Source organism: Lissotriton vulgaris, chromosome 1_1 (assembly GCF_964263255.1).
Source record: "Lissotriton vulgaris chromosome 1_1, aLisVul1.2, whole genome shotgun sequence".
Lineage (NCBI taxonomy): Eukaryota > Metazoa > Chordata > Amphibia > Caudata > Salamandridae > Lissotriton > Lissotriton vulgaris.
The window spans coordinates 852,947,862-852,972,584 of record NC_141685.1 but is presented as its reverse complement, the minus strand read 5'-3'; the positions used below and the strand labels follow the sequence as shown (position 1 = coordinate 852,972,584).

The 24,723-nt window shown below is 43.6% G+C and overlaps 1 protein-coding gene across 1 annotated transcript in view; it reads right to left on the bottom strand.

The window, feature by feature from the left end:
- The window catches only part of ABCA4 (ATP binding cassette subfamily A member 4), a 1,055,123-nt gene that overhangs the window by 329,227 nt on the left and 701,173 nt on the right, over window positions 1–24,723 (bottom strand). Inside the window, exons 25-27 of the mRNA XM_086957892.1 lie at window positions 13,165–13,213; window positions 11,749–11,832; window positions 1,147–1,355 (exon numbers count right to left, since the gene is read on the bottom strand). Coding sequence (XP_086814018.1) covers window positions 1,147–1,355; window positions 11,749–11,832; window positions 13,165–13,213 — 342 coding nt within the window. The remainder of the gene's footprint in view (window positions 1–1,146; window positions 1,356–11,748; window positions 11,833–13,164; window positions 13,214–24,723) is intronic.

The following is a 24,723-nucleotide window of genomic DNA, read 5'->3' as shown; positions in this document are numbered from 1 at the left end:
TAAGAAGTACCAACACAGTTAAAAAGTCAACAATATAACACTATAAAAATCTCACTCTGATTTACAAAAAGAAATGACAATTTAATTTAAAAAATTACAATACAGGGAAACAGAAATATGAGTTTCTACAACATTTAAAAGCCAAAGCACCATTACAAAGTTATGAACCAATAAAAGGTCCTGTTGGTATTTGACTGGGGCCTAGGCATGATTTCAGATGGACTGTGATCTAGCACAGGTCGCATACACCAAGCACATTCGTCCCAGTGAAAGACTTTGTTTACCTTAGAACTTAGTGTCTGAAATGGAAGTCCAAATCCTTCAGCCGGGCAAGGCTGCTGAAGAACCGTAGCATTTTTCTGCATTCCCAGGTCCACTACTCATGGTAAATCTGGGAATGCATCAAAATCCATAGGCAGCTGTGTGGGAACACTCACGCTCCACCCATATTCCGCCTCCCTGGGGCATAGTAATGCAAGGTAGTGACTTGTACTGCCTTGCATTACTCCAGATTTACCAAGTACCACAAAGCCACACAAGGTGACCTTGTGTGGCTTGGTAAATTAGACTTGAGTTTAGTGTTTCCCTTGCATTGCCTTGCATGACACAAGGACAATGCAATACTTTGATAAATCTGGCCCGAGATTCTTATTTGAGACTAGACCCAACTTCAAATGTCTTTTGCAGGGAGACATTATATCACAGAAAAAAGAGAGTTTGGGGATGAAAGAGAAAATCTCTTCCCAAAACAAAACCAGTGATGACCAACACAGTCCAAGTGCTCCAATCAAATATAGACATGTTTTTTCAAGTTAATGACATACTGGGTAATGAAGAAGAACAGTCTATGCAAAGAAATATATTTTTCAAGGTGAATATACTTTAAGGAGAAATTGGTAGGTTGAAGTTTGATCGCCTACTCAGACAAGATTGAGGAGATCAAGATAAATTCAGGCATATTTAGCTCTTGCAAATTAATCAGTGAAATCTATATACACATACAGGGAATATTCACATTTTAAGGTGTTACCTGGGAAGTCCCCGTGACAACAATGCTGCACTTTAACACTGAACAGATTAAGGCCTTACTACTATCCAAAGCAAGGAGCCTGTTGGAAATGAGGTCAGGGAAGTAATTTGTGGTACCTGAGCAAAGAAGTCCTTATGGCTTCGCATGGCATGGTGGAATCGCTTGATGAACAATGCTCTGAACTGCTGATGGACAAGGGCAGAATCCTTCAACTGCCTGGAGCCTTTGCCGTCAGTCCCTGCAACCCCCTGAGGAAGATCTTCAGCAGGACAGTTTTCAGAAGGCTTTCGTGCATTTGCTTGCGGTGCATTTGTAATGTCTGTGCCTATACAGTGCAAAATCATACAGAGGAGATCATGTAAGAAATATAGGCATGAACACAACCAAAGAAGTGGTGAAAAACAATGCATATGGTGGACCTCAGTCAAGATCTAACCAGTCCAGAAGAGGTTATGTACTCCCAAGGCTGGCCCATAAGGACGGCATATTGTGCGGTGTTCCACCAGTCCTAAAGGAAGGAGGAGCAGATTGAAAGACTGGTCTGCTGCCCTCCTGTGGCTCATGCCTGGTGGCAGAAGTGCAGCAGAGTAGTGCACAGGCACATACTGGGCATGCAGAGGTGGGCACCTTCAACTGTGTGCATGCCCACTGCATGTCTGAGAGGCAGCACTAAGGGTGGGTAGGCATTGCCAAGGGTGGACGTTTTCCCAAAATTCTGATGAGTAACAGACCTATCCTGAGAATTGAACAGCCTGCTTTCAGGACCCATTTTCTGATTGGCTACCTATTCGCAGCGGCTGACAATGAGAAGAGGAAGTGGGATCCAAGAGGGTGAGACAGTTGGGGGTGTCCCTGCCCCACCAGTGCCTGTTGCTTTTTTTATCTGCAGCTGCCCCTGCTTGTCCTATGGGGTTGCATTCATGCCCTGTCAGCCCCGCAACTACCCCGTGCATTCTCCACCCCACTTCCTGATGGTACTAGGACACCTCATGGATCAGCAGGTTCAGCGATAGAGAGGGCATCTCTCCGCCTGTCGAGCCCAGATGAGCCGAGCACTATTAGGCTAGGCAGTTAAGTAATGGGGAGGTGTAGGAAGGGCAGGAACTGAATGAAATGTTTTCGTGCCTTTGCTTGTGTGAGACAATGTGTGCGTGTATGGGTGTGTTTGGATAGAGGTAGAGGTATGCGTGATTTTATGTGTGTGCTTGGATGCAGGTAGAGGTATGTGTGCTTGTATGTGTGTACTTGGATGGAGGTAGAGGTATGTATGCTTGTATGTGCATGCTTGGCTGGAGGTAGACGTATGCGTGCTTGTATGTGCGTGCTTGGTTGGAGGTAGAGGTATGCGTGCTTGTATGTGCATGTTTCCCTGGAAGTAGAGCAGCAAGGGTGCTTATCTGTGCCTAAACGGATACATCTATGAAATACAGCAGGCAATCTTGGTAAAATTCTCGCTATCCCTGGCATTATAAGGGCCCATGAGGGACATATTGTGGACATTCTTGGCAGCACTCTGGCTATCCCTGCAAAACAGTGTATCGTCTATGACATATTGGTCACTTTTGTAACAAAATACTGGCTATCCGTGACATAAAGGCAGTTCATCAAGAATACGCAACTGCAAAATAGTGACCCATCCATGACATAATGGGGACTTGCCGGTTCTCTCTTACATAATGATGGCATTTGAAGATATATTGTTGAAATTTTTACAACAATTTCGATATCCCTGCATAATAGTGACCTATCCGTGACACATTGTGGGAATTTCTGGTGTGAAGCTGAAGATCTCTGATTAATAGTGGTGCATTCATGACGTTTGATGGAGCAAAGGGTTTTACCAATTCTGTGTCTATGGAATAATGTGTTCATGAATCTGTCTCTCAGTGAATCATCCAGGACACAAGGTTGATATTCTTTGAAAGGCGCTGGCTAGCCCTTTGCTGTGGGGCCATCATTGATGGCTTTGTGGCTTTCCTGAGAGCATGCTGGCTTCCCTGCAGCCAGTGAGGAGCATACCTTTGGGCCTTCTTTGCTGTAGGATGTGTATCTCTCCCTAACAGTGTCCCATCCATGATATAGAAATGGTTTTCTTTTTTCTTCCTTGACTTCCTGTACCCATTCTTGACACAATTCTAGCTATCCCTTGCTTATTGATTGTGAAAATCCCTGCCATATGAGGGGCATCAGTGGTAATTGATGACAGTGATAAACAGACACGAAAGACAAAATCTGTCCATGTGTGATGGTAGCATATGTGAGTGCCTGGTGAAAATGGCAAACTGATGCTTGGGTACCAAAAATATATTTAAGTAAAAACCTAATTCTTGTATTTCAGAACAAAAAACACAGTTTTTCACTAAAATGACAAGTTTCGATTACGGAAACTGAGTTTAGGTACCCAAACTTAAATTATGGATTTCATGGTGTTATTTATTTTGGATTAGCAAAACTATATTTAAGATAACTTGACTGCATTTCTCAAACATATTTAAGGCTGCTGTTGTCGCAAGTTAAGGAGACCTATTACTGTTTTTGGTTCCTTGTAGCCCCAAGACACCTTGGTGATTAATTGATTTTCCATGATGTAAATGGATGCTTTCCATCATCTATGTTGATAAAACAGTTTTGATGTTAACATACTGCAATTTGATCTCCATGCACGAAGGCTGTTACAACCTGTCTGCCGTGCAATCGTGTGACCTGTGTAAATAATTAGCATCGTGGTTGTTTGAGCCTGTAAGACTTGTCTAGCTCGGCCATCCAATCATTTGTGATATTCTATTACATTTGATTTGGTCATGCTACCCTCCCGGCCATACTCTCAGTCATGTGACAGGTATGACTGGGAATATACATGGCTGATGGAAAAATGCAGTGAAGAAAGATGCTAAAAATTACTTGAAAATTATAGGCTTGCAGTGCCAGATTGTCCTGACTGCCTGTATTACATATACATCCTAACCCTAATGTTAGTGGACCACAACTTGAAAATTGCGATGTAAAATGCATTATTTGGCCCCTTTTATTCAAATGATCGTCCGAGCGCCAACCCCCACACCACCACCCTCGTCATGGGCAGCTAGGTTTGCCTGCTTCGTGAGGTTCACCACGAGGAAGGTATTTATGCTTCATTTCCAAAGTAAACCAGATGCAACTGTGTTCCCCTATTAGGAATGAAAGACATATATGGCCTGATTTAGAGTTTTGTTGACAAACCTAATAGATATCATGTCCGCCTTAATACAGGTGCATTAGGATAATTAAGCCCAAAGAATTAAAAAAAAAAAAATAACTGAATCAATTAGTAAAATCACTATGTATTACTTCCTTAAAGTAATTTTGAATGGCACAGTACGCCTAGTACAATCATCAAAAGCGCCAGTGCGTTTTACAGAGAAAATCGTACAGAGCATTAGGAAATATATACATATACATGTGATGTTTGAATCAAGAACATTAATACCGAGGTACTGAGTAAAGTGGCGCATGAATAAGCTGATTAATTCAGGTGCAATCGCCTATATACAATACCAGTCATTGTAAGTATTCCCACATGTACAGTTCAAATCTAAACTAGTCACATCATGAAAGACAGATCAATAATAATGACATGGAGAAAAAATTGGGAATAAGAGAGGTAAAATAAACAATACAAATGTATAAGTATGTGCAGTATGTGTACAGTCAAGTAAATTCTAGTTTCAATGTATAGAAGTGGTTTCCCAACATGGGTGATTTCTTGATATACTAAATGCAATAATCCAGGCTCAAAAAGGAAGCAAAGATCTAGAGCGAAGTTGTAAAATGGCAGATGAGTTTCTGTCAAAGCCTTTTGCCATTTTTACAGCAATGTCTTTAAGCATAGAATTAGCAAGTGCCATCTACGCCGAGCTGAGAAATTACAAAAGCCTTTCACCATTCCAGTCAAGTATTACAGCTTTGGATTGCTGATATACCATCCAGGCCAACCTGGAATGAGCAAGTATTTATGTTGTGCACCCACATGATCATTAGTTGCTTTGGCGGGCATTTAAAATATTTCTGCATCGGAACGTGGCCTGTTAAAATGGGCCCCCCATCAAAATTGTTATATAATCCTGGTACAAACTTGAGGCGGACTTTTCCCTGAACACCGCCACGAGTGTGCTGCAGTGCCTAAAGCAATAGAGATAGTAGACCTTTGCCAGGTGTGCACCCTATACTTGCCCCCTCTATCCCTCAAAAGACACCTTTGCTGCTCTTGACCCGTTGCTAGAAATACTCTCACGCCTGCAACATTACAAACTTTGTAAAATAAGTCGATCTTATGTATGCTATTCGTTTTGTAAATTGTCTTATTTCGTATTGCGACCCCAGTGTAAAGCGCTCTGATACCCTACCCTGCACTGTGAGCAGCCACTGCGGTGAGCCACGTTGCCAAGACCAGGATTCCCTAATGCCAGTCCTGGAGGGCCGCATCCATGCCAGATTTTTAAGATAGCTACATTTATATAAATGTGAATAAGCTAAAAATCTGTCATGGATCCAGCCCTCCAGTACCAACATTGGAGAGCACGGCTGTGGGTCAGGTGGCTTTACTAGCTTGGGGAAGGTGAGGCTGACTCTGAATACATACCTAGGAATCCTGCGGCCTGTCCGGGGAAATACTGTGAGGTGTGCAACTCTGGAGCCTGCTGGAGATCCAGTCAATAATGAGCCGGAGGTCGCACACCCTTTAGATGGGCTACGCAGTAGAGGTATGCCCTGCCCAGGAGACTGGACATTTTTGTTAGCAGGAGCAGTAAGCACAAGACAGAGGTTGTAGCCCTCTGTGACTCTGCAAGGAAGTAGCAGCTTGGCCCTGGGCTGAGTACCCGGATCGCAAAGCATTGCCATGCAAGGTGAGCTGTGGCCTGCTCTGGGAGACTAGCTGACCCCGTGGGAGTCTGAGTTTTGATTGGCTCCCTTCCTTCCTCCCTTTCTGCTTCCAATGTGAAGAATGAAGACTCTAGAGATCAGACTGAGGATACACGGGCGGCCTTTGACATTAATATTAAACCAGCAAAAAGAAATGTTGGTGGAGTACACAGTGGCTTCTAATTATACGTGAACCATGTCCCTCACAGCGATTTAGCTCCCTGTGTTCCAAATTGGGGTCACTTCATTGGAAGGTATCTTGCTGCTTGAGGACTCAGGAGACATTTAGGACTAGATGGACTCAGACAGAATTGGATGACAGATTTTAGAAGTTGGAAGACAAATTTGACTCTGTCAGCATCTCTACGTAGACTTGTGCAAAGTCAGCAAGAGGACATTGGAGACTGAACGATCAGTCAAAGCCCTTAAAACTGAGCTCTCTGATCTGTGACCTAAAGTTCGCTCTCAATCTGACCTGACCCACTTCCTGAATGCTTGACTCGAGGATTCAGAAGGGAAATCCTGACGCAACAATATCCGATTTGTGGGAATTCCCAAACGAGTTGAGGGCATCACTCCAGAAAACTCCCTGAAACCATGTAATAAGGTTTCCCTGAAACCTGTTGGCCTATCATGAGTCTTCATTGAGAGAGACCACAAAGTGTTGGTGCCTCCCCCCTCCCCCCGCCACCTAGGGTACAACCACATGCCAAGATCCTGAATTACTGGAACAGGGACTTCATACTTTAATTAATCCAAAAAACAGGAGAAGTGAGGTACAAAAATGAGACAATTCTTTGTCCTAGTGAAACTAAAGTGGAGAGCCACAAACTTAAAATATATGTTGTACCCAGCAAAAGGGTAGCTGGAGGTTGGTGGTAGGGTTGGAGCGTGCCCAGGTTGCAGCAGACCTGTGGGCCCACAGGTTGACCATTGCTGGGACAGTGGATGGCCAACATGAGATAGAGAGTGTCCTGGATCAATACCAGACAGGTAGAAGGTGGAGGTTGGGTCGAACTCCTTAGTACTGTTACGATACCCTTTTGAGACACCAATGGAGCAGGAGGTGCCCAGTGTCTCTGGTGGGGATCAGGAAAATGATCGCCTGAGATCATCTCCTGATAGAAGTATGGCCTTTCCCCTCTCATTGTTCTCCCTCCTTTTTTCTTTTCCCCTAGAAATCTTGATTCTAAAGCCTGATGAGTACTGTTGCACTATTCTGTTTTAATAGTGTCTAACATTAATCAACACTCACGGTGGCACTTATGCTTTCAACACTGCGAGCGCTGTGGAGTTTAGTGCTCGTATTATAATTACTGGATGAGAGTCTGGGGGTTTAAAAATCACTAGATCATAATTGGATCCCGGTGCAGACAGCCGTTGTGGTGATATTCATGCCCTCCCATTTGTTGGGATTGCTGGGAGGTCGTATAGGACTCTCTCTGAGATTCCTGTAGGGATTACGGGAGCCTATGGATTGGTACCACTCTGCTGAATAGCTCAAGTTTAGTGGTGATTTGTTAATTATTCGCATTTATTTCTCCCGGATTGTTTTTCCTATTTATATGTTCTTAACCAGGTAAAGGTGGCTATTGCTATAGGGGAGTCATGGGAAGACCCGAGCTGTTGGTTGATAATTTCGTTTACCCAGGGAGTGGGTTGAATATTGGTTTTCTCTATACTGTGCCCCAGGTATTCTACAACAGCAACTGAATATATGACAGTATTATCAGACATTATTGCAGAATAGGCCGAGACTGACAAGGATGTGCATGTGCGGATTCCGACTGGGCCCCAATACCCCAGAACTTCTTGGTCCCACTTAAATATTGAAGATGGCGATGGATACTTACATGAAATGATTTGGTCGGCCTTACTGTCCATACTAAGCAATGCATAGTCCATACCTTTATTAAACGCCATCCAACCCAGTTTACGCTTCTTCAAGAAATACACTTGATGGACGAGGAAGTGCTTATCCTGCGTAATGGTATAGTGAGCACTGGGGTTCCATTCCAGCATCTTTAGTCAAGGGCTGATATAGAAAACAGGTACACACTAGTGCATGGTTTTCTGAATGGTGTAGAAATGTGCTTGATGAACACATATGCCCTTAAAGTGGATGATAGACAGTTTTTCCGTACATTGTATGATGTATTTATGCTATTTATTGCTTATTAGGATCTCTTAATAATTTGGGCAGGCTCGTTTTACTGTGGCTTAGACAGTGCTCTAAATAGGCACCCGCCAAGGCTCATCATTAGAGACTCATGACTGATGTGCTACCTGGGGCCATATTACAGAGTTGCCCTGGGGGCGCAATGGGCATTTGCGCCCGCTTTGCATGCCCCCGGGGCATTTTGGTATCACAAAAGGGGCCGGAGATGCTTGTGCGTCCTCTTCTGCAATACTGAAAGCCCTGGCGCATGTACAGCACCTGTGATTCCTCAGGAGGGCGTTCCCTCATTTGCATGGGGGCATGGCCCAATGCAAAAGAGGGAACCTCTTTGCCTCTACGGTTCCGCCATGTTACAGGCGCGGGCGAAGAGGCAAAGAAGCTCACAGGAGGCACACTGACAGTGTGCCACCTTTTGTGCGCCCTCTGATTGCAGTCCTATAGAGGGGAGAAAGGAAGTCCCATGGACCCACGAGACATCCCCTTGCAGCAGGGGCGGATTGGCAAGGTGGGCATTTGGGCATCGGCCGAAGGGCCGGTGTCTCAGTGCCCTCTATGGGCCGGTTTTTTCTCCCCTTTCCCAGTCCACAGAGGGTGGACTAGGAAAGGGGAGAAAAAAAAACGTCCCACAGAGGGCACTGAGACAGAGACAGAGAAATGAAAGCAGCCTCGCTGTGTGGCCATACAGCGATTATCAGCTGTGGCCTCTCCTTCACACCCTGCCCTCCCAAGCAATCACACAGAGGCTGGGCTGGGGAGGGGCGATTGTTTGCAAGGTGTTGCTCAGTTCTATGAGCCATTTTCACCCCGCCCCCCCTGGGGCCCACGCAGCTCAGAAACAGTGTTTGTCTTAACACCTCCCCCACAGCCCTTCACATTCAGGTTTTAGTGGGCGAGGAAGAATGGGTCTCGCTGTGGGGGCCAGGTGATGTTTGGAACTCGCACCCTTCACCTCAGCCTCCCCCTGGCTACCTGGCTACCTTGGATGACCCAGCAGCTGTGCTTGCGCTCCCCTGCCAGGACATTGCCCTGAGGGCTGGAGGGCTGGGGAGGGCTGATTAATTTACTAATTGCAGGGGCCTTACCTATGTTCATGTGCTCCTGAGCTGAAGGTCTGGGGAGGGCTAAGTTGGTTCGTAATAGCAGGGGCTTTCCTGCTTTTCAGGGGCTCCTGCGCTGGAGGGCTCGAATAATTTTGTGACAGAAAGGGGCCTTGTTGTTTTTTTTAGTTGATCAGCATGTAGGCCATTGTCAACGTGGCCCTGTGTCCTGCGCAAGAACAGTATCCTCCCACTTTCATTCCTTGTCTGTGCAAATGGTTTTTCGTGAATGCCCCTTGAATGTGGGCCACGCCCCTTAAATATGGGCCACGCCTCATGAATGTAGGCCACTTTTTTCGTCAGTGCCCGGGCCAAATTGTGATCCCAATCCGACCCTGCCTTCCAGGCAGGTGCAGCCACTCACTGCACCCGCCTGCAAAGGAATCTCTAACCCCTTTAAAGTGCATGCGGGCGCCGCCTGCACAGTGAAAAACACTGAGCGGTTTCAAAGCAGCTGCTCCGCTTTTCAGATGAATGCGCTGCCCCAGGGCAACGCGAGTCCCCGGCTGTCCTGGGGCATCGCATTCACACTAATACATCACATTTTCCTTTATTGCACCGGGCGCACCTTTTAAAAGGTGCACCCAGCACTTTCAAGGAAAATGCACTGTATGTATATTACGGCCCCAGATGTGATGAATGATCTAGACAGTGCTAATGTCCGGAGAACACTGCATGCTAACGACACAGAATATTCCGATTAAACTGAGGTGCAGAACACATACAGCAGATTGGACCATAAATGAGTTACATACGCCCTGACAACAAAGATCAATGCCGCATACACGTTGTAATGGTTACATACATCATTGTTAATACGGAAAGCTTCATATGGTAGAAATTGAGGTATAGCATTACAAGTGAACCAATAAGTACCGTCCCAGGCAGTGCACATGCAAAATTCTACAAACGTAGCCAACGTTTCTGGCAGAAGCGAGCCAAGCGCACCTACCTCGAGGCGTCCTTAACAAGCTTAGGTTGCTCAAAAGCAAAGCCGATTGTATGGCAAAATATCAAGGAAATAATATCCTAGGACCAAAACATCAATGCCTGAATAATAGGAACCAAACTATAGTGAATGTTAATGTAAACAGGTAGGTATAGATTTACTATCCTTAACTTCACATGCGCCTACCCTTCACATATGCATGTTGCCAAAGTATACATATATGTGGAGGTAAGTGTAGTAAACCTATATTTACCTACATAAACTTTTCTTGTCAATATTTTGGCGCCAGGATATGCATTCATCAGTATTTTTTCGGGAAAGCAGCAAGAGTCTCTGAAGCTTAACTAAAGGAAGGCTCAGTGTGTTTCTACACCCGGCAGAGCTCGGGATGGGTAAACCTTGTGGCATTTTTCTTGGAACTGTAGGATTTTTCTGTATGAAAGTTCGTATGCGGTCAAATTCACTGTGCCCGATTCACCGCAGAAGTCGGAAATGTACTCCCGTGGGTTGCTGTCTACATTTGAAACAAGTCCGACTTTTTTTTTAAAGGAATCAGAGAGTGTGCTTGATAAGCTCCGACATTCGCAGGTTGCTTCGAGTGCTCCTGAAATGTTTTTTTTATTATTTATTATTATTTCATTGAATGTATGCCTGCGTGAATGAAACGTTGTAATGCCATTGCCTATGCAATTCAGTGCTTAATTTGAGCCGGTGGTTTCCGACCCTCGCACCGCACTTAGCTGTCAACACCGTACTTAGGAGAATCTGTCACATGGCGGAGCTGCTCATCAAATTTAGAGATGAGCAGAACAACAAATTTAGAGATGAGCAGAACAACAGCTGTTTATGAATAAAGTATACATAAAAAATGACTGATACCTGCTTCCCCAGCCATTCCTTTAGCTTTGGGGACCTGGAATAAGCTGAACTGTCGCACTTGCAGGCGAGAGAGATGGTTAGTAGCTGTTTTGGTAGAGATGACGGGGTGATGGGTGGTGCAAGCTGAAGTGGCCTACTGTTCAGAGCCCTGGCACTTATTATTTGACAAATTAAGCACTGCACATGTTATATTTTTCTTCACCATGGGCAAAATCATTTTCCATTGGGATACGAACCCCTTCCTCAACGCCTCACCATTTGTGGGTTTCTTCAGGTACCCACTGCCCTTCCATAACATGGTTTGACCCATGTCCTCGACAGGAGTAAATATCTAACTCTTTTGTGTAATGAGGCCTAGAAACACCTTTGAACCCCACTAACAGGTTTGCCTGTGGGTGTGCTCAAACTTCCCTGCCAAATGCCCTTTCAGTGTCTTTACTCATATGAAAAAGTATTTGTGAATTAATTTTTTTTACTTGTGTATACCATCTTTTGAGAGTAGTACATTTCGATTTAAATTTAAAATAAACTTTAGGACGCACTGACTTAGTGAATCGGGCACAAGAGGATTGTCCGAAAGGAAATATTTTTCTGGCATTTTCAAAATCAGCTTTAGAAAAACTACTTCAAAGTAATACCAACTTCTATTTTCTTTTTTAAATTTCATTTAAAGTTTTCCACACCGGTTTACCCATCCGCGGCCCACCTGCGTTACCTTTCTTTTGATCAACGTTGCCAACTGTCGCTGCATTGTCCCCCAGGCTTGTTCTGGACTTCCTCTGTTCTAGCATCCACTCCACTGTGATTTGAGTAACAACAAAATGTAAAGCCAGTGAAGATTTCAGAGCGGACGGAAGTTAAACGTGACCACCCCTCTCCCCCACAGAAGAGCAGAGGCCCATCTCCACCCCACAACTTTCCCTTACTCACTTATTGAACACTTCATGCTCAACGGGTCATCAGCTCCTCTGTGGCTGCCATTATTACGTCACGCCCTATCCTAGTTCATAGATTATGACATCACTCTGAGCTGTGCCTTCCAATCCTTGAATTGACAGGATTGGTGGTTGCCCCTGAAATCTCCCTAGCAACTACCTTTGTTTGTGCCATCATTTGGCGGGCAAACCTCCGATAAGCATCTTCAGGAAATGCTGTTTCGCGTGGAGATGATTACAAGCAATAGATCTTAGGAATCATCAATTACAGTGAACTTAATACTCCAGGATAACTTGGCATTACCTTCCATCATTCAACATTTCATTGTACAAGGAGCATGCATACATGTCAGCTAATGAGACCTGTCACCTGTTTCTAACTTGATTCAGTGATAACAAAGCAACAACTTTTAAATGATGGACCACATTGTTTTTACTAAAACTGTCTCCTAAATATGTACTTTAATATTCAACAAGATGTATGTTTTCTAATATTGATGGCTTGTGAAATGCAGTGGTCGCAATTGATGACTGCATTTGGCAAGCTAACCATTAGGTATGTGTCTGAGAAAGGTGGCAACCAACACAAAGGAAAGTCTAGGCAAAGTAACAAATGAGGTCACTTAGACCTTGAATGGCGTCCCAACGGTTAGCCAGGTCGGTGAAAGCCTTTGCTTCTGTCCCCGAACGGGCCAAGCAGAGTGCCATGTCTTTTTGTCCTACGCAGAGTTCTTTATTCTTTTTTAGTGACAAATCCCAAAGGCAGGGATTTGTTTCAGAAAAAAAAAATGCCCCATGGTCCTAAAGCAGAGAGAGTTGCTTCTCTGTATGTGGGGCCATTGATTTCCCTGCTGGGACCCAAGTAGAGAAAAATTGAATCTGGGGGGCTGCTAAATAAGGAAAACCTCTCAATGTACAAAAGGCAACAGTTCTGTTCCGCCTTAAATTGACCACTGGTGATGGCTTCACCTGCAGTCAATCATAAGTTCCACCACCTCTAAATAGGCCGGGCAAACCTCCCATTTGGCAGGGCAGGAGAAACAACGATTTACTCTCCCATCTTACCAAACTCCAAATGACGCCCACAGTATTACACAAGATGACTTTTAGACATGGAGAAGATCATGCCTCCATTTTAAACTTGTGTCCAATACATGCACAAACGGAGAAATGCCTAAAAATGGCTTCCAGTTTACCTGTATTTTCTGGGCCAGCTCCAGAATCTGCAGTGACCTTCAAGAAAATCTGTGAAAAGATAAACTCAAACTTAGATCAAATGTAGACAATTTACCAACATCCTTAGATGCTTAAACATTTATGCCAGACCCCACCTGATTATTTCACTTTTCCTGCCTGCTCAGTCTCTGTGTGCCCTACTGACAGCATGTGGGGCAGATTTTTCTTTTGGCATGTTGGCAAAAGTATCTCCACCAATCTAGTGTTTTAAAACCCAACTCTTAGATGGTTATCTGTCACAGTGACACAGATTTATCCACCAAAATGGCTGCATTTGGCATGGAAAAAGCCACTTTGGATAGAAACGTTCAGGAAAAGATTCACAAATATCTGCCAATGCTGATAGAAATTTCTCTAGAAAATGTGTAACCTTGAATTGTTCTCATGAGAATTGGTTTATTGTGCCCAAATAGTTCAATTCTAAACATTATGAGAGAAGCTCAGAAGCAGGATAGGGATTCTGTGCTTGTATTTCCCCGACCAAGCCAATGGTGACCTTTCATGGAGTTAATTTCACCAGACATGGCAGCATACCAATTACCCTGCATTGGGAACCTAATGCACCAACAAGCCTGGCCGAGACGATGGTGCAGACTTGGGTTAATCCTCTGTGCTTGTCCTCAGCCTATAGAATTCAGATTTCTTCTCCTCCATCACTGCTGTTAGACGGTTCGGGAGTTTCGGTTTCCTATCTGTCAAAATGGGGACAGTAAATATCTTTCAGTAAAGTTTTGTGATATGAGTGGAAGATTATATTATGTAGTTAACAAAACCTTTACTAGGTACAGAAGGGATTTTGTGGAATCCATCTAGCCCTGTTTGATTGTGCTATGCACTAAGTGCACTTTGTATTGTCCTATGTATTAGAAATTATATTGCCTCTGTCTTCAACATCTGTGAATGCTGAAATTAAAGAAATCTGAAAGACTGCAAGTTCCAGAACACATTGGTGTTTCACTGTGGAACACCTGACTACTGTAGGAGGCTGTCTTAGTATATGGCGATCACTTAAAGGAGTGATACACCTTGCACTAATCTAGGCAACCCTTAGGGTCATTTTAGTGGTCTTTGAAAGCCTCAAAACTCTCACAGGGGTAGCTGTGGAAAGCAGCCTTCAGGCTTGTCTAGAAGAAGTGTAAATCAGCTTGATTCACCACATTTAATTAATAGTGTAGATTAGAGGAGAAAGAACCACACTGTGTTTGTGAAAAATAGGGATAATCAATATTACAACAGGAATACTTCAAAGAAATCAAGTAAGTAGCACACATATACACTAGGAGACAAAACCATATATTAAATAAGTGGAATGTGAATGACAAAGAAGAACAGGAAGTGGCCCAAAGGACTTAGAAGAACTTGGTAAACCAGAAACCACCCAAGGTCAGTACCCAGGAACCCTGAGGAGGCTGTTGGCAGACCAGAAACCCAGCTGTGGGGTTCAATAGAATTCAATTGAGAAGTCGCGGTTTCAGTTTAACAGAAAAAAGGACCCTTCCCAGATGACCCTGAAGAAACCCTTTGAAGGGTGGAAGGTTGGAGAGCCTCCCACCCATGGATGTCCCAGGAACCAGGTTACCTGCACCATGGAAGACAGGTGCATAGGGGTGAAGTGACGTCAGAACCGCTCGTAGACGACAATGGATGACTCCGGAAGAAATGCCTCTGGAGAAGCCTGTGAAGGTGTCTGATAGAATCCCAGGGTGGATTCTCGAAGAGGTAAACTTGCAAGCAGAGAGGAGAGTCTATGCCACTTAGAGATGACCCAGAGGCACGGAAAAATAATGTTTATATGTCGGGAAGTTCAGAGGAGTTCACGAGGACCTTGTCGCTACAGCAGTGGGGACCAGGCGATGATGAGGAAGACCAGAAGCCATAGATAAGCTGGCTCACGTTGGATGTCGGTATCCAAGTGGTCGTTATCTGGCGGAACACCAACAAACCTTGGTAGCCGCAACTGACATGGAAGACAAAAAAGATGCAATTGTTCGTACTAGCAAAGTCCAAGGGACTCACCACATGCAGGACAGTCAGGGCAGGCCAAGAGCAAACAGGGGAGCCCAGCAAAGCAGAAGAAGACCCTCAAGAGGACCCACAGGCTGACGGCACAGGAATCACAAGAGGACCTCAGGTACCTCACTACAGATGGAGGCCCACGATGCAGGGTATGCAAGGAGGATACAACATTTTGAAGGATGTGTCCTGGAAGCTAGACCTTCTCGTAACCTGAAGATCTCTGGAGTGCAGAGACAACAAGCCTTTGCAACAACAAGTCGACGCAGTGCACAGGGGTTCGATCCCAGCAGCTCTGACGAGGGACACTGTCCTCCAAATTATAGGGAAGACAGGCCAGGCTATGGGGGAGCCACTCATCCACCACCTATGTTGTTAAGCCTCGGTCGGTCTGTAGGAAAACAAGATCAGCAGACAGGTCATCTTTGATGCGGTGCCTGCAGATGCAGGGGAGGTACTCCTTCACTCAAATGGTGATTACTTCAGATGTCCTTGATGCCCACAGGTGCCTGGAGATCCTGAGAGAAGCACAGACATAGATGAGGCAGAATACTTGAAGAGCAGCGAGACCAGGAGCAGGTGGGGTCTTTCTTCATGAAGTCTCGGTTCCAGGTGAAGTCCAGCAAAGTCCAACTGTCCAGATGGTTGAAGAGTGTCTTGTTTTCGGAGATGAGTCTTCTTCCACAATGAATCTGAGGACCCACTCACCGGGGAGCCCTTTAATACCCAAGGAAAGGGTTGGAACAACAAAGGGATCCCTCCCAGAGGAGGGACTGTACCTCACTGATGATACCCAACAAGACCAAGCATGTTTGGGGTTTTTGTATTATTGTCCAGGGGAAATATGTTCTCTAAGGTACAGAAATTGTTTGGGACCCTAAAACGTTGGGTGTGGTAGCCTATGAATTAATGCTGCATTTTATGGATTAACCTTTTAAATTGAAATAATGTGTTGTTTTTTCTATTGTATAAACTTGTGTATATAACTAGGAATATCTGTATTATATGTCCAGTTATGTATTTATGCGCTTTGTACATTTTAGTTTTTATTTTAGATGAATTGTAACTTTTATGGTTTTCTATCATGTAAACCGAATAAAGTTTATTGAAATTGACTCAGTCATCCTCTCCTGATTTTCATATGATTGGTCTCTATCAGTAATTACACAGATAAACAAAGACACACTAGAATGGAATGCATTCAAGCATAATTGTCTGTTAGTAGACTTATTACAAACACGGTCATATATTACTTTTAGTTTAACCAGACCCGTCCACCATACACAAACAATACTATTTTTTGTACAGCCTCTTGTGTTTAAGATGCTCCTGCCGGAATAGTAAATGTTGTCTGTAAAGTGCCACAATGTGTAATAAAAAACAAATAAATGAACACTTTGATTTTCAAAAGGAAACTCATATAATTAAAGCATGCCTTAAATTGAATATTCTAATTAAACTTGTGCTTAGGGCTACCAGGTAAGTCCATGTTACACTGATACTACTTTTGTCTATGAAAATAATGCACATTGCTAGTTGGAGTGTAGGTTTGCTTCAATTGTACCAAATGGACTACCACACATGAAAACAGCTGGCTGTAACAGGAAAGCAGGGATTGAATTCTTGATTCTGTGGTGACGTAGAGCCATGTTGAACCCTATGGTGCTACAGAAGTGTAGGAAGGCAGGATCTGCTTCTTATGGTTACCCCCACGTTTTGCTTCATGTGATACTATTTTTGACTAGTCTGACTGCGATCCTGCTAATTAGGACCCCAGTCTATCTGCTTTCTCCGTAAACTGTTATGTTATGTACTTAGGTACACTCCAGATTGGAGACTGGGGTACCTTTGTCAGTCCCGAGTATATGGTACCCATGTACCCAGGGCATAGGTACCCCAGAGGCCTCACATGGGCAGGAGCATGTATTATGCCACCCATGAGAGGTCTCGCAAAATTGAACTACAGGCCTGCCGTTGTAGCCTGTGTAAGTTGGTGCATGCACCACTTACTTAAGATATAGGTTTACTATATCTAAGGGTCACTGCACTTAAAACCTATAAGTCACTCCTATAGCAGCAGGCATCAACAATCCTGAAGGCAGGGTACATGGTTCTAAGTGAGAGAGTGCCACTGTATGAGCAGGACACCCCTGCAGCCTACGGAATCCATTCTACTGTGTTGTCAGTGTATGAGCCATTTACGACATATAGAGTGGCATTATACGACCACGTGATGACCAACACTAAAACTGCTGAAAGTAACCCTATCGTGTTTGGTGTCAAACATTGTGGAATCATACCCCCACACCGGTAACCGGTGTGAAAGGTATGATTCCACCCTTTAGAAACAAGATGTTTGAGGTCACTGGTGTTCCCAGTACCAGCCTTCTAGTCCTGGGCAGCCCAAAATGGTTCCTGCCGCCCAGAGACACATTTCTGCCCTCCTGCTACTGAGCCAAGCTCGAGAGGGGAAGGTGTAACAATAGGCATCCTGTCACAGGGAGGTGTGACCACCTCCTAGACAGGATTAGGGGCCCGATGTAGGTGGCCCATTACCGGTCGGTAAACCCGAAATTCGGTAAATTTCAGGCTTACCGACCGGTATTGAGCCATTTCAGATGTAGGGGATGATTCGGTAAATACCGAATCGGTATTTACCGATTCGGTATTTACCGGATCATTATTTACCGATTTGGTATTTACCGAATCGGTAAATGGCATGTAGGAAGCACTTTTAAGAGTGCTTATGGCCTAGATGTATCAAGATTCCATTTTGCGAATCTTAAATAGCGATTTTTTGCGAATCGCTATTTAGAATTTGCAAAATGGAATGTATGTAAAAAATTGCATTTTTTTTGCGATTCTTTATTTATCTTTATTTGCGAATTCGCATTTTGCGAATTCGCAAATAAGGAATAATTCCCCATGCATTCCTATGGGCCAGGAGGCCCATAGGAATGATTGTGCAGTAATTCTCAAATTGCGAATTCGCAATTTGCTAATCGCAATTTGAGAATTATTTCAAGGGTGCAGGGGTGTCTCATGGACACCCTGCTGCACCCCTGAAACTTCCATGTGTGTGCATATGGCACACATACATGCCCTATGGGCATGTATGTGTGTCACATGCCACCTTCAAAATAGTCATATTTTGTTTTTTAAAAGGATTTCGCAAATTACCACACGAACCTCAAATTGGTGTTAATTTGCGATTCCTTAAACCAAATTCGCAATTTTAGAAAGTTTCATACATGCCATTTAAGGAATCGCAAAATTGCGATTCCTTAAATGCATAAGCAAAATAAGGAATCGCAATTTTTTGCGATTCCTTATTTTGCTAATTTCTGATACATCTCAAAAGATGCTAAATGTCCGTTTGCGATTCCTTAAGGCCGAAATTCTGCGAATTTCGGCCTTAACGAATCGCAAAAGGCTTGATACATCTAGGCCTAAGTGCTTTAAGGATTCGTTATTTACCACCAACTATTAGTTGGTGGTAAATATCGAATACCTTTGAAAATGCAAATCTGTGCATTTTCAACAGTGCCATGTGGCAGAAATACATGCCCTTAGGGCATGTATGTGTGCCACATGTGCACACAAGCACTATTCAGGGGTGCAAAAGGGTGTCAATGTGACACCCTGCCACCCTTGAATGTTTCCCTATTTTACCAAATCGGTATTTACCGATTCGGTAATTCACATTCATTCCTATGGGCCTCCAGGCCCATAGGAATGAATGTGAATTACCGAATCGGTAAATACCGATTCGGTAAATACCGATACTTACCGAATTTTTTTCTACATAGCATTTACCGATTCTAAAATAACAAATCAGTAAAATTCGGTATTTTAGAATCAGTAAATTTGGATTACCTACATCTGGCCCTAAGTGTATTGGGCCTGTGTGGGTGCACTTGCCAGCAACCGAAAGTCTACATGAGGGGCACATTTGGTGTTCCTGTGCATAGAACTGCAATACCTGTACCCCTGTGCACCGCGTTCATTTGCAAGTGCATATGCTTGTTGGCGTTTCGCGAGCAAGTGCCTTGGGCTTTGTGTAGCTCCAACCTCTGGCACCATTTCTTACAAAGAACTCCGCCCTCCTCGCACTGAGTGCTCCGTGGGCTGCTGCTTTGTGAAAGTGCTCGAGGTCCACTTGTGACTCCTGTGCCTCCAGCCTGTGGGTCCACTTGAGGGCCAACTCTGCTTTTCTTGGGATCCCCTGGTTGCTCCAGGGGAGCACTGACTCCCCTGACTCCCCTGTGTTTGGTGAGTCTCCTGGACCTTGCTATTCCGAACCTTAACCTTCTGCGTGAGTTGCCGTTTCCAAGGCTTGTTGGTGCTCCTTCCGGACACCAACCCCTCAGCCCTCGACATACTTCGTGGGACAGCTCAGATCCGGCTTCTGGTCATCCTCGATGTCTCCAGGTCCCTGTGGCTGCAGAGTCAAGAACCCCCCTCAACGCACCTGAAGCATCCGACATCAGTGGGCATTCGTCTCCCGAGACCCTGGTCACTCCTGAGAGACCCAGATTCTGTCCCCTCTGTTTTCAGGTACTCCTCAACAAGAATCCACCTTTGGATTCCACCTGACACTTTTATTCTTCCCAGAAGTCTTCCAGAGAGATTGACGTGAGTTTCCGACACCACTTAAGACCAATGCACCTGACTTCCCTGGGATAGGTAACTCTAGTACTATGGTATCCACGGGTGGGGTGGCTCTCCAACCTCCTAACTTCCACAGGGTTTCTTCGAAGTCCATTGGGAAGGCGCTTAAACTTTAAAACGTCAACCGTCACTACCCCATAGAATTATACAGAGCACATCCTCCGTGGGGTCCCTACTTTCTCACCTTGGGTAGTTCCTTGGGGTCCCAGCGATTCTACATCCTCTAGACACTGCCTTGACTCAAATCGTGGTTCTTATACCACTATTTTAGAATACAGTATGGCCTCCCCCTGGAGCCCACAGTGTATTAGTGCTATTTACTATTGGTTCTGTGCTACAGTATTGTGTACTTTGTGTTTATCTGCATGCAGCACATACTGTGATGTACTAGAGAGTGCTTTATTAATAAATACATATTTATATAACTACTGTGTGGTTCTCCTTTCATTTAACCAATACTATAAGGTTACATTCTGGTGAAATTAGCTGCTTAACATTCCTTCAAGACTAAGCCTGAAGGCTGCTCTCCACAGCCACCACTTGGATTGCGTTCTAAGGTTATCTTTGACCTCTTAAATCACCATAAGGGTTGTTTGGACTGGTGCATGGTGCCAACATTAATTAGTGGATAGCAAATACCAGGCCAACTTCTCACAAGCAGTATATCAATATAAGATCTGACTGGAAATGCAAGTTTGACTGGGAAGGCTAGAATTGGCACAGCATCTAAGGACTATGTATGACCTTAAGGCCTTTTGGCTCTGTGGTTGGTAACCATGAATTAGTAACAAAGTTTCACTACTTCTGAAATCTTTAAAAAATGAGCGCTTGTTGCACTCTTTGTTGCACCTTTCCATACTTTTTTTTCAGAGATTCAGATCCATTAAAGATCATGGAGGGAGAACCTTGGTGGTCCTTTTGGACCTTTCTGCCGCTTTTGATATGGCCAGTCACATTATTTTGTTAGAGTGCCTGGCAGACATTGGAATTACTGGCCCAGCATATAATCTCCTCTCATCATTCTTGAGGTATAGTGAGAAGACTGCGGTACTTGGAGAGTTTAACTCAAAATGTTTCTCCCTCTCTGTGGGGTCCCTCTGGGGTCATTGCTTAGCCCTAAGCCTTTTAACACTCATGTGGTACTTCCGGTTAAGCTGATACACTCTTACAGGTTCACCATAGTAGCTTATACTGATGACACTTAGATTTTGGTATCAGTCTCGAGCAACATAGAGGAGTTTGCTGAAAGATTTAACAAATGCATTAATGCCATTGTTAATCTCTAAGGTAAGAAACCTTGGAGTCGTTTTTGATGTGGAAGTGTCCATCAGGGAGCAAATTAATAAACTGACATCTTCTTGCTTCCTGATGCTGAAGACTCTGAGGAAGGGGCTGCCTTTCATTCGTTTCCAGCTCCAGAAATTATTGGGCATTGCTCTTGTCCCAACCAGCATGGATTATTGTAATGCCCTCTAAATGGGCACCATACAATTGGCACTCAAAAAGCTTCAGATGCTGCAGAATACAGCAGTTCGCACTTCAAAACACTTGCTAAACACAAGTCGGTGTCCAGCGCCCTGTTGGGATTTTATTGGCTTCCCGTAAGGAAAAGGGTTGCATTCAAGGCACTTTGCTTGGCACTTAAGGCCTTGCATGGTGAAGGACCTGACTATCTTGCAAGCAAATTCTGGTGGTTTCAACCACATAGAAGACTGAGATCTGCTGCCTTTATTTTTAGTCTCTGGCCTCAGGATAAAGACATTTTCTTAGGGTGGCCACAGCTTTGCAAATACCAGCTGTCAGCTATGGAATAAACTGCCATTACAGCTTAAAAGTCACTTGAATCTTTCTAGATTCTGTAAACAGTTGAAATCTTGGCTATTTATCTCATCATTTTAATCCCTAAAGTTTATTGGGTAGTTTGTCTCAGGTTCCTAGCGCCAAAACACTCTTGGATATTTGCACACTTGAAAAAATTCAAATTCAATTCAATTCAAATACTGAGTATGCCAGGCATACCGAATCTTGCTGTGGCAGTGTATGAATTTGAGGAAAGTCAGAGCATTGCTTTGATCCAAGAAGCAAACGTAGAATGGATCGATGTGACCCAATACACCTTATTGTGAATCAGCAACACGTTGAATGGCAAATTTGCTTTCTGCTTTTAGCAGAGGTATTTAGGGAAGAATATTTTTGAAATGAGTGTATAATGGCTTAGCTCAGGCAGTTCTAGAACTACTCTGCCACAGGTAACTGTGACACCCAGAATAAAGTGGAACAGATTATCTTTTCAATAGAGTCACCATTTGTAGCAGATAAATAATGTCTTCACCTATTGCACACAAAGGGCAATTTTATGAAAAATGTCACATGACTGGGAGATATCTTTCTGCTAAATTTTGTGCTCTAGTGCACATTTTATAATAGACAATGGTATGGATGTCTTTGCAACTCTTTTTCTAAGGCTCATTTCGTGTGAATACAAAGTTAGTGGTTGCATAATGTATGCACTTCACTTGGTGTGCGAGCTATGATATGCATGGTTGTTGTGTGAGTTATGGATTGTGGTCCTGACCATTATTAATGTGGCTTTCAGTTTTAATTTAACTGTACTTTTATGTTTATGACCTCACGCTTGATATGAGAAATGCGATTACAAATGTTGTAAATAATCTTACAGCTGAGATTACGTACCTCATTACCATTAACGCTTTGAAAAAGACAACCATAAATGAAGTATTAATTATTGGTCTGGGTATGTTTTGTTGTTTACCAACATTGTGCATTTAGATGCTAATATTTTTTGGTATAAACATTGTGAAGTCCTGAAATCTTTATGGAAGGTGCTGGTGACATAATAAGGTATATATAGAGTTGGTTGGTGATATTCATAATAGATACCTCACTAATAGAATTACTATGGATAGTCGGAGGGAGCGACCTGTTAAATTGATTCATTAAAGGCATTCAGTATGTTTAAGAAACTGTGATATGCATGGCGATTTTATAGAAGAGTGGGGCACGTTGTATTGAAAGAAAATGGAATGCACTATGGTATCTAGTATGAATGAATGTGTGATATAACTTTGTTTTATAAAGGCTGAATTGTAATTCGCCTTTCTCTGTCTTTTAGAAATATCACAAATGATATATATTTTGTCCTGAAGAAGGTGATGTGAACCATTTCTTTCCACCGTAACGCAACATTGACAGATTATTGTGATTGCATATACATCCTTGATAGATTTTATGTGTATTTATTTCATTACTCATGCATTATTGAAGGACTGTGTATTTGAGGAGTTCTGAAGGCATTTGATAATGCCGGACTATGTATCCCATGATGTTTTTACACATGCAATTTTTATACAAATGTTTTTATAAAAATAAAAATATATATAATTTGAGGATTATGAGTGACAGAGAATAATTTCAATATTTTTATATATAAGGGGAAAGTTTTTACTAACATGTTTGTAGATGTTGAACTAACTACAGTTTAGTGTATTTCCATTCGCTCTATAAAGCGAACGATTGACCCAACTGTTAACATGAGTGCACAAAAGGGAATTTTGTCTGTTTTTTCAATTGTAAACTACCATGTCTCTTCTAGCAATAAAGGGTGACTCTCTCCTTTTTGGAGGCATGTCCTTTGGTGTGCATAGCTGAGATTGGTAGCAGTGCCTGGCAACCTTAGTGGCCATGGACCACGAACCCAAGGCAATCTTCATGTGCAGGTGTTAGGCCTCCCTTGGGGATCATTGCCCTTATTTCAGATTTGTGGAACGCGAGCAAGGATAAGCATAGGTCCAGGAAACTTTCCGGGGACTCGAGGTCCCTGCCTGTGAAGCTTACGCTGGGTCTGCAGCCCCTTGACAGGACTTGCAGATCTCAGGGGCCATGCTGGTGGTGCAAACTCAGCCGAGGTCCACAACCGGTGCAACAAAATCTGCTTATTTCTATTACTTGTTCACAGGGTGTCCCTTTGGGACCCTTCCACGAGGGCCTGGCGCTCAAGAAATAATCACCCTTGCCTTTTATGTGCGCTTTCTTTTTTTCATGATGCGAGTCTAAGTACTGCTTCGGGTAAAATGGCAGCTGTAAAAAAAACTTGATGTTGTTGTCAGCCAATCAGAGTACTTTGGTTCCACTGAAGTGGCTTTGAGTTTGCAGATGATGGGAGAGAAGGCACCCTCTTCTAATAAGATTTGAGCATGTTTAAATTTTGAGTCCAAAGAGGTCTGTGAAACCGTGTTTGTGGACCTCCGTGATCCTAGTATCCCTAACATTTAACCTCTTCATGTCCAGATCAGGAAACCTTTTAAACTCTTTCATCATTTTTCAAAACTACTGAACACATTTACATCAAGCAGAGCACACTCCCATGAGTAAAATTCTTCTTCCATGCCAAGTTTGGTGTAAGACCTCTCAGTGTTTTTCAGACCCCCGTAATAAAATAAATATTACAAAATTATTGTTATTACGGAATTTGAAAGTTCTGTGCAGATTTGCTTACCCTGGGCCATCACTGGGTCTTGGGACCCCTTCTAAAGACTTAGGATTTGCAACTTCATTACAGGATTTTTTAATCCAGAAAAAAATTTAATTCACTGCAATACAGATGCGCTTGGCCAATGCCAAATGTGGGAGTTGGAAGCACATGGCTTGCTGGGAACATGACATGGCTGCAGGCCAGGCCCTGCAGGCACTGACCTCCCATGAAGGATTGTTTGCAAGAGTTGGCCACAGGTCAGGCCCTGTGGACTAGCCCAGCTGTACATGATGAAAGGCCGTATATCACAGGGCAGGCTGCCTGGTGTAAAGGTTGACCATCC